This window comes from Juglans regia, chromosome 4 (assembly GCF_001411555.2).
Source record: "Juglans regia cultivar Chandler chromosome 4, Walnut 2.0, whole genome shotgun sequence".
NCBI lineage: Eukaryota > Viridiplantae > Streptophyta > Magnoliopsida > Fagales > Juglandaceae > Juglans > Juglans regia.
The window spans coordinates 28,968,900-28,979,974 of NC_049904.1; the positions used below are offsets into that span (position 1 = coordinate 28,968,900).

Here is an 11,075-nt window from a genome sequence, read left to right on the forward strand (position 1 = left end):
TCTATTTAGTATAAAATAATAGATACTTTTATCATTTCACCTCAAGCTAAAATATTCTATATTTTACACTAAATAGATACCATATATTTTACTTGAAATGGAGAGGATCTTTATCCATAATCTCAAGAGTCTTGACCATCCTATATACTAATTAATAATTAATCTTGTAAAAGTTGTATTTAGTTAGAGAAGTGTTACATATAAAAAGAGAGTATATACAAATAAACTCACAAACTGACGTAATTTCATGTGATTTGTTGGATTTACTTTATAATAAAAGTAATTTTACAATCTGACGTATTGCATCAAGCCACGTCAATTTATGAGTTTACTTTTATATAGTCTTTTTGTGACTAAAGTATTTTTCATCTAGCTATATGTTTGCATCCATAATTTTCAAGCCTAGTTTAGTAGAATAACGTTCATCATAATGCAAGTCTTTCTTGTTTGTTTAATTTATATCCTCAATCTTTTCTCTCTGAATTAAGGCAGTAATATTGGAATGAGTAATTAATCATAATGTAACAGTTTGTAGTTGAGCATAAACTAGATAATAACGTGTGACTAAGAAACGTACGCATTAATGTAGATGTTGCAGCACTCCAGCATGGCCATGTGCATTGCTGTGCATGGCTGGCTGCTTTTCGCAAATATCAAACCATGGGAATTAAGCAATCGCTCAAGGAGTGAGTGAAACCAGCCGCAAAACAAGTGCCAGCTTTGATTTCAGTGATATATACATGAGTTTGTAAGCAACTGATTCTCTCTCAGCCAAAGGCAGAGGCAGCGATGACAATTACAAAACAATCATGCCTCTCCTCCAGAAGGTTTCTCTTCGACTATTTGCTGCTCTTCCTGTTATCTACTGCTGCTTTAGCTTCTATCTTCTCTGGTATCTATGGCTCTCTCCTTTCCTTAATTTGTTCCTTCTCCATTTTTCATTTTCCCCTTGCTCAAAAAGGAAGATAAAATAATAAAGGAAACCAAGATCGATAGGGCTGCTATTCATAAACTAATTTTTATTATTACTGGTAAAATTATTCTCTTTCTGAAGGGTATCTATCAGATGATGTTATTATATCTCATTTTAATGTTGAGTTCTGAACAGATTTCAGCTCACCTCATTAAGTTATTGATTTTAATGAATTGTCTGTGGTTATGATGATGGCGATGATGAGGATGATTGGGACAATTTGATATGCATCTATCTGTTGTCATGGTGATTGTCATGTTTTCTGTATCTTAGATGATGCTGAAATAAGCGGTAGGAACGACTTGTTTCGCGAAATCCTAAGGGATGAGGCAGTGGAAAGGCTTCATGAGCTTGGTAAGGTAATAAAAATTAAAAAGTCAAGCCCCCCCAAGTTCAATTTCTGATGTGATTTGCCTCTTAAGTACTACAGCTGAAAAATTAATATAGTATCACTGCTCCAGCTGCTAAGACAATATTTTGTACAGAAGAGTTTAAGATAAGTACTCTGCAATAAAATCAAAGTTGTGATTTTTCTCAGTCTACGTCTCCCCATCACATTTAACATGTTGAAGCACCACATTTTCGTGTGCTTTTACCATGCTCCGAATTTGTCAATGTTGTCAATTTGTCAATGACTCATCAAAGTTGTCAATGTTGTTGCCTTGATAAAACAGGTAAGTGATGCTGATGGCTATCTTGAGAGGACATTCATGAGTCCAGCTTCGGTGAGGGCAGGAAACATTATCCGTGGATGGATGGAGGATGCTGGTTTGAGAACGTACGTTAGCTTTCTATTCTTTTTTCTGTCGAACAGTGCTTTGGAAACTAGACTGATGCTTGTGTTGATTTGCAGATGGGTAGACAAGATGGGCAATGTACATGGTCGAGTGGAGGGAATGAATGCAAGTGCTGAGGCTCTGTTGATTGGATCTCACTTGGTGATGCTTTAATTTACCATTTTCTCCCACTTCAATTTAATTTATACTCTGCATACAAACACACAGATAAAACGCACACGCACCCAGGGAACACGTTGATTGTGGATAGTTCTTCTTTATACTAGGATACAGTTGTTGATGCTGGGATATTTGATGGCTCGTTGGGCATAATCACTGCATTATCTGCACTAAAGGTCTTGAATATTAATGGGACATTGGGAAAACTAAGGCGCCCAATTGAGGTAAGTGAAATATCTGCTTCCAAACAATATGATGAGTCATTTTCTGAAATGTTGTTTAGCTTGTGATTGTTAGACTCTAAATTGAAATGTAAAGTCCACTATATATTACCATTCATCAAAGGTTTTTTTTTTCTGATATGCATGACTGTATAACCTAGTCATGAGTGGATAGATCATTTCTTATTTTTGTCTGTATCATATTCGGCTAGAACTTCAATTACTGCAGACCCATTCATGGTCCAGAAATTCTTTTGTGGCACTGTAATATGTATTTATCTGTAGATGTATATCTAAACATATTGTGGGTGGTGCGTATGGAAAAACTCTGGTTAAAGATGTTACTAATTTCCTACTATTGCAGGTGATTGCATTTAGTGATGAGGAGGGAGTGAGGTTTCACTCTACTTTCTTGGGTAGTGCTGCTGTAGCTGGAATTTTACCATCTACAGCCTTGCAGATATCTGATAAGAGGTTACCTTTAGCAACTTGAATCTTATTTCTACTCACAACTGTTTATTATCGATCTATTCATGCAAGATCCTTGTTCAGAGGTATGACAGTGCAAGAAGTTCTAAAGAAAACCTCCATAGAAATTACAGAGGAAAACCTGTTACAACTCAAGTATGACCCAAAATCTGTCTGGGGTTATATTGAGGTATAAGAGTCTACACCGATTATGCTGAGAATCAGTTTTAACTGAATGTCCTCATTGATTTCAGCTATAAATTTAGTTCTTTTAATTTTGGACATTTGAGTACAAATTCTGCTCCCATTTTGTTTCGATGATGCAGGTCCACATTGAGCAGGGACCTGCATTAGAATGGCTTGGGCTTCCTCTTGGAATAGTTAAAGGCATAGCTGGACAGACACGACTAAAGGTACATAGAGTACTTCGAGCATTATTAAAAAACTTTTGTTAAAATATTTTTCATTGAAGAGTCCATACTTACATAGCATTTGTGTCCCCCCACCTTTTGAGCACTTATGCTACCGTTATAATCACTCCCCTCTCCTGATCTCTCTCTCTCTCTCCCTCTCCGAAGGCATGTCATGGTCATTTAGAATTTGTTAATATGTATGGTCCACTTAAACTCATGATCTATGCACATGCTGATCTTATGTTGAACTTTATTCAGCTCTTCATTTTTTGTTACTGAGCAATCCATATATTCCATTGCAGGTTATTGTGAGAGGTTCACAGGGGCATGCAGGAACCGTTCCTATGTCTATGCGTCATGATCCTATGGCAGCTGCTGCTGAATTAATGGTGCTGTTGGAAAGTCTCTGTAAACATCCAAAAAAGTTTCTTAATTATGATGTTCATTGCAATGATATATCAGTGGAATCACTTTCCACCTCTCTTGTCTGCACTGTTGGAGAGATATCGGCATGGCCAAATGCAAGCAATGTTATTCCTGGACAGGTAAAAACTGTAATTATCACTATCCCGATCTTGAGAACAAACACAAATTGGGCTACTCTGTTGTTAGCATAAGTGTGAAATAATCTGAAGGAAAAAATGAACCTCTGGTGCAGGTGACATTCACAGTGGATTTACGTGCAATGGATGACATGGGACGTGAGGCAGTTATTTATGAACTATCTTATCAGATTTATCAAATATGCGAGAAGCGTTCAGTTTCTTGTATCATTGAGCGTAAGGTGTGAGACTTCATGATTACACTCTGAATTTCTTTTGTCCACCAGTACAACTAATAACTTACTTTGTGTGGAACCTTTCAGCATGATGCAAATGCAGTGATTTGTGATTCTGAATTGAGTTCTAATCTGAAGTCTGCAGCTTATTCAGCATCGAAGAAAATGATAGGCGAGGTTCGAGATGAAATGCCTTCCTTGATGAGTGGTGCAGGACATGATGCAATGGCTATGTATCATTTAACAAAGGCTTGTTTGTTTTCTTTTACTTCATCCACATTTTTCAAGATGTAATATCCCCTGTCATCATGTTATATGATAACAATTTGCAAAAATCCAAACAGGTCGGAATGCTGTTTGTCCGCTGTCGTGGAGGCATAAGTCATTCCCCTGCAGAGCATGTCTTGGACGATGATGTTTGGGCGGCTGCTTTGGCAATCTTAGATTTTCTAGAGACAAATGTAAATTAGAACATTTGTTAGCATTAAGGTACAGCAAGCAGAATCCAGTATAATGATATAATATTGTAATTCATGTTGGTATGAATTCTTTCATTTGTAATAGATTCTTGTCTTTTTAACTCAACTTGAAGCATTATTCAAGGGTACATGCATATTGCAGTGATCCTTTTCCAACTTGGGTACATGTAAATGATTCTGATGAATCCTATATAATTAGTTGTTTGAAATTTGTTTAAAGAGTTTTGAGTCGCTCTTCCATTGTCATTATTTCGAGTGATACCATGCTATATTTACCATCTTTTTAATTAGTAACCTTTCATGTCCGATCTCTTTTGTGTTATTAAATTATATGAATGCATGGATTATGATATTGTGGCAAAACAAATCATAAACCTAGCAAAGATGAGAAGAGCCTGATGAATTATAACAAAATTAAGTCCAATTAGAATCATTTAAATGCGGCATGGTTGATGGTTTGCTATGATCTGATGGATATAATTAATTTTGCCCGGTTTGAAAAGCAAAATTTTTAGCTCTAAGAGATAGCTCAGATGGTCCGGCCTCGGGTTTGCTTCCTAATAGTTACCAGTTCAAGTCTCTTTAGGATCACTAAAAGTTTACCGGATTGTTAACTTTAGGATCCCGTGAGATTAGTCGAGGTGCACGCAAGCTAGCCCGGACACCCTCGGTTATAAAATATAAAAAATAATAATAATTTGCTCCATTGCAATTGCGAAGAATACCATAGAATTGTAGAACTAACTTTTGGTTTGCAAAAAGAGTAGTACGTTGACATCCCATCTTGGAGATTACAGAATGCCTCGGACGACGGAAACTGGCCAGATTGCGTTTGCCGGGAGTCGAACCCGGGTCTATTGCTTGGAAGGCAATTATCCTAACCGTTGGACTACAAACGCTTATGATATTACGGCTAAGTTTTTAAATTTAATTCACTGTGATTTTTCTTCCTTATTTTTCTTTGATTAATATATATATATGATATATTAATGTGAGATAGAAGAGATTTTCATATATTATACCTCGTAAAGTGTAATCAGACAAAGGGGAGCACTTTCGGCCGCAGCAGCAACAGATAATTATTTTGGAATTTTTCTACATAATTTTCACCACACTATACATTTTATATTTTTTTATATTTTTAAAATTTTAAAATTTTTTTTGAGTTTATTGTTTTTCAATTACTTCAAATTTTCTATTTATTATTTATATAATAAATATTTGATAAAATAATAAAATAATAAAATAATAAAAATTAAAAATAATATAAAATGTAAAGTGTTAAGAGGTTGTGAAAATTTTTTGATTATTTTGGCGATAATCACGTGTTATGAAATCCGAAAAAAGTCACCCATTCTTACTAAAGAAAGGAACATTAAGGTACTATTTGTAACTTGTATTAATTTCAGTCTAATTTTAAATTGAATCTAATATTTAAATATCAAACTTTTAAATCATTAAACTTATTATCTCAATTTAAAACTTTTTTACACGGGTGACTCACAATCTTTTTCAACTCAATACTTCTTTACACACGAGACTCACAACTTTTTTTAACTTCTCATAAATATATTTAAAGTCATCTTAATATTTAAACACATCTAAACTCATGATCTTAGTTAGACCTCACAAAACTCACTCCATCATCTCAACTCATTATTATTCTTAAAGAATTAAATTCATCTTACATCAATTTAACTTCCAAATACATAAATCCATCGGAAAAAGCAAGAATGATAATTAAAGCATTGTATTAGTCATGGATCATGATACGATGAGGAATCAGAAACCATAATTATTAATGTCTAGCCAGAATATAAATAGATTCGTTCATTATCCACCGTGAATGCGCGAGAGATGTCACCGATAAGGTTAGATGTAATGCTAGCTAGATACAGAGTTGCGCAAACGTCATATGATGTTTTATTTAAAAAAACAAAAAATAATTTATAATTAAAAAATTAAATTTTTTTTTATGTAGATTCTATATTATTCACATTGTGCGGCACTTATATATGATCTATGACTATAAATATTATTTATATATATAATTTCTAATAATTCGACCACTTTGATCGGTCTAATTCCCTGATTTTAGTATTGTTTTTAGATTTCTGAGATAAGATCATGTGTTCTATGTGATATCTCAAATTAAGCATCTTGCCAAATATCATTCCTTCTTTTATTCCATTCTACAGTACGCACCCATGCATTAATGAATCTACTCGGCAACATAATCATAGTGGGATTAGGAATCTTCTTTTACTGCGTAATTACTTTAGTAGAAGTTACTCATGTTAATTTATCATGGGATGATCGATCTATACACACAACACACACACAAAGTACGGCAAATCTAAGCTAGGTAATGATTAATAAAATTGCTTGATGATCAGTGCAAACTTTCTGATAAAAATTCCAGTGCTCCGTAATTTTACTGAAGAGTATCATGACTAGTACAGTAGTACTACGTACTAGTGGTAATGCGTACGTAGTTTAGATGTGGAACCTCAATTAATGCTGCAGCTAATCATAAATCATCATAATGAAGCCGAGTGGAAGGGTCCAAAAATGTTTAATGTCGGGATCGAGGATCAGCATCTTTGACGGTGCATGAAATTACCGAGACAGAAGAAACTGTGGCCGGTGACTTTTGTTGCTTTTCACCTAACTCACACGAACGCAGCGTAATTTCCTCGTTCCTTTTTTTAGTTTGAAACCTAATTAACACTACTCCGACATGAGACCACTCTCTCTCTCTCTCTCTCTCTCTCTCTCTCTGATCTCTGTGTTAAGTTCCTATATATACCTGCCCCTACATAGTTCTCCCCATCAAACCTTTGCCTTGCATTTCTTTCTCAAAACAAAACTCACAAATATTTACTCTCTCTCTCTCTCTCTCTCCCCGTTTTATGGCCCGGTCAAGCGCTGTGCTGCTATTTTTCCTGGTTGTCTTTGCTGCATTGGCTTCGTGTTTAGAAGGCAGACGACTCTTGAATGTAAAGCAAATTGCGAAGAGATCAATCCCTGCTTTGGGGGGCAGTTTGATTCTGAGTGCCCTTCCAAAGGGTCCGGTGCCATCTTCTACTCCACGTAAGAAGGGCCACGCCATGGTGGTGGATGAAAAGCTGATCATTGCCCCGCACCTCATTAGTATCGATCGGATTTTGCAGTCTGTCCCGAGCCCCGGTGCTGGCCACTAATCTATTTAAGATTATCTGGTTGCTTTTCTCTTTTTGCAACATCATGTTTTTCAGATTTAGTTTTGTCTCCAAAATCTTGGGTTAAACTTTCTATCACCTATGGCTAGCTAGCTAGGCCAGCTTAATTCAGAACAGAGAATACGACAGTCGAAAGTACGTATAGTTGTCATGGCTCTATTTGTTCTTTTTTCTTTCATTTCCTTCACTTTAGATCAATACAGAGATTTCTCGCCGCGAGTTTCTTCCAGTTCCATAGATAAATATAGAAGAGCAACATGAGCAATTGTATCTCTTTTTTTCTCTTATCAATTACTATATATTTGGGTACGAGATTGTATCATATCATGCATATAGAATAACAGTATATATATTATGCAGATCAGGACATTTTATATAATTGGATATGCTTCCGAATGTGTTCGATCTGATCATTGATCCGACTGCCTTCTTGATCGGAAAGTATAAATTGATACAGCCCAAACTCGCCGCCGAGTATCTTAATGCATCATGTGAGCATGTCATGACCAAGCTTGGCAGCTGAACTTAATAATAGGACATTTGCCTCTTCTTTAATAAGCTTTAGATATCGATCGTTAAATGCGATATGAATCTTTCATTTTGAGCCGGACATTATTTTTCATTCAAAAGTCCAAAAGTGAAAATTATGTGCTTAATTAACCCTTTACATCTTTCTGTCTCAACCTTTCATTTTTCTTTTCACTTTCATTTTCTTAAAATTTAGTGCTCGTGTAAGCAATGATAATGATATGAGATTTCACATGTCTATAAGGAAGGCAATATGGTAGCATATAAATTGGCTAAATATGCATTCAAGATTAATGAAAGTATTGATGTTTAATGGGATTGTATTTTAGGCTATGTTTGGGTACCAAAAGTTCCTCAACACTTTTCAAGTATTCTCGTACTTTTGAAAATACTTCACATGTCAAACAACTTAAAATACTCTCAATGGGACCTACAAACCCACTTCAATCCCTACTCATAACTATTCACAAACATTCTATAATACTTATCAATATTACATATAAATAAAAAATAAAATCACTATAATATTTATCACTATTAAATATAAATAAAATAAAATCACTATAATATATAAATAAAAAATATTTATCACTATTATATATAAATAAAAAATAAAATCGTTATAATATATAAATAAAAACTACAATCACTATAATATATAAATAAAAAACAAAATCACTATAATATATAAATAAAAAATAAAATTACTATAATATTTATAACTATTAAATATAAATAAAAAATAAAATCATTATAATATATGAATAAAAAATAAAATCACTATAATATATAAATAAAAAAAAATCACTATAATATATAAATAAATAAAAAATCAATATAATATATAAATAAAAAATAAAATCACTATAATATATAAATAAAAAATAAAATCACTATAATATATAAATAAAAAATAAAATCACTATAATATATAAATAAAAAATAAAATCACTATAATATTTATCACTATTAAATATAAATAAAAAATAAAATCATTATAATATATAAATAAAAATAAAATCACTATAATATATAAATAAAAAATAAAATCACTATAATAAAATAACTATAATATATAAATAAAAAATAAAATCACTATTATATATAAATAAAAAATAAAATCACTAAAATATATAAATAAAAAATAAAATCACTATAATATATAAATAAAAAATAAAATAACTATAATATATAAATAAAAAATAAAATCGCTATAATATATAAATAAAAAATAAAATCACTATAATATATAATAAATAAAAAATAAAATTACTATAATATTTATCACTATTAAATATAAATAAAAAATAAAATCATTATAATATATAAATAAAAAATAAAATCATTATAATATATAAATAAAAAATAAAATCACTATAATATATAAATAAAAAATAAAATCACTATAATATTTATCACTATTAAATATAAATAAAAAAATAAAATCATTATAATATATAAATAAATAAAAAATCACTATAATATATAAATAAATAAAAAATCACTATAATATTTATCACTATTAAATATAAAAAAAAATCATGATAATATATAAATAAATAAAAATCACTATAATATATAAATAAAAAATATTTATCACTATTATATATAAATAAAAAATAAAATCGCTATAATATATAAATAAAAAATAAAATCACTATAATATATAAATAAAAAATAAAATCACTATAATATTTATCACTATTAAATATAAATAAAATAAAATCACTATAATATATAAATAAAAAATATTTATCACTAATATATAAATAAAAAATAAAATCACTATAATATATAAATAAAAAATAAAATCACTATAATATTTATCACTATTAAATATAAATAAAAAATAAAATCATTATAATATATAAATAAAAAATAAAATCACTATAATATATAAATAAAAAATAAAATCATTATAATATTTATCTCTATTATATATAAATAAAAAATAAAAACACTAAAATATATAAATAAAAAATAAAATCACTATAATATTTATCACTATTAAATATAAATAAAAAATAAAATCATTATAATATATAAAAAAAAATCAAATCACTATTATATATAAATAAAAAATCAAATCACTAAAATATATAAATAAAAAATAAAATCACTATAATATATAATAAATAAAAAATAAAATTACTATAATATTTATCACTATTAAATATAAATAAAAAATAAAATCATTATAATATATAAATAAAAAATAAAATCACTATAATATATAAATAAAAAATAAAATCATTATAATATTTATCTCTATTATATATAAATAAAAAATAAAATACTATAATATTTATCACTATTATATATAAATTAAAAATAGAATCACTATAATATATAAATAAAAAATAACATTACTATAATATTTATCACTATTATATATATATATATAAAATCATTATAATATTTATCACTATTATATATAAATTAAAAATAAAATCATTATAATATTTATCATTATTATATATAAATTAAAAATAAAATCATTATAATATTTATCATTATTATATATAAAAGTAAAATAAAATCACTACAATATTTATTAATATTAAAAAATCACTATAATAAAATCATTATAATATTTATTATTAAAAATCAAATCACTATAATATTTATGGGACCCACACATTTTTCAACTACCTACTCAAAAGTCAACAATTCAATATATTTCACACATCCAAACAACTCAAAATATTCTCAATGGGACCCACAAACATTCTCAACACTTCTCAACACTTTTCAACACCCAAACGTACCCTTAGACTATATTTCTCAAGTCATATGACTTGATAATTATCTGTAATCGTTTTTCTATTGATTAATGATATTATCATCTTTATTAAAAAATAAAAAATGATCTGAGATCCATACGAAAATACATGAGAATATCAAGTTATCCCTGTTTACAAAGTAGTTGATAATTTTCTTGAAAAATTGAAAGTATCTATATATCACCTTCGCACCAGCTTCCATCTACCCTATCTAGTCTTGCATGAGTTTTCCCAGTACATACATGAAGACTCCCT

The 11,075-nt window shown here is 29.7% G+C and overlaps 1 protein-coding gene and 1 non-coding gene across 2 annotated transcripts; one reads left to right on the forward strand and one right to left on the reverse strand.

Moving 5' to 3' along the window:
- The first annotated feature begins 789 nt into the window (after positions 1-789).
- On the forward strand, positions 790-4,434 carry LOC109006362 (allantoate deiminase 2). The gene is made up of 12 exons (XM_018985634.1): positions 790-892; positions 1,247-1,332; positions 1,648-1,751; positions 1,827-1,911; positions 2,037-2,153; positions 2,515-2,624; positions 2,703-2,808; positions 2,945-3,031; positions 3,334-3,576; positions 3,690-3,815; positions 3,897-4,058; positions 4,154-4,434. Exons 1-12 carry the CDS (start codon positions 790-792, stop codon positions 4,277-4,279), a joined length of 1,455 nt encoding a protein of 484 aa, XP_018841179.1. The 3' UTR covers positions 4,280-4,434.
- A 681-nt stretch (positions 4,435-5,115) lies between these two features.
- On the reverse strand, positions 5,116-5,187 carry TRNAG-UCC. Its single transcript has one exon. It is a non-coding gene; the product is annotated as a tRNA-Gly (tRNA).
- Between the last annotated feature and the right edge of the window lie 5,888 nt (positions 5,188-11,075).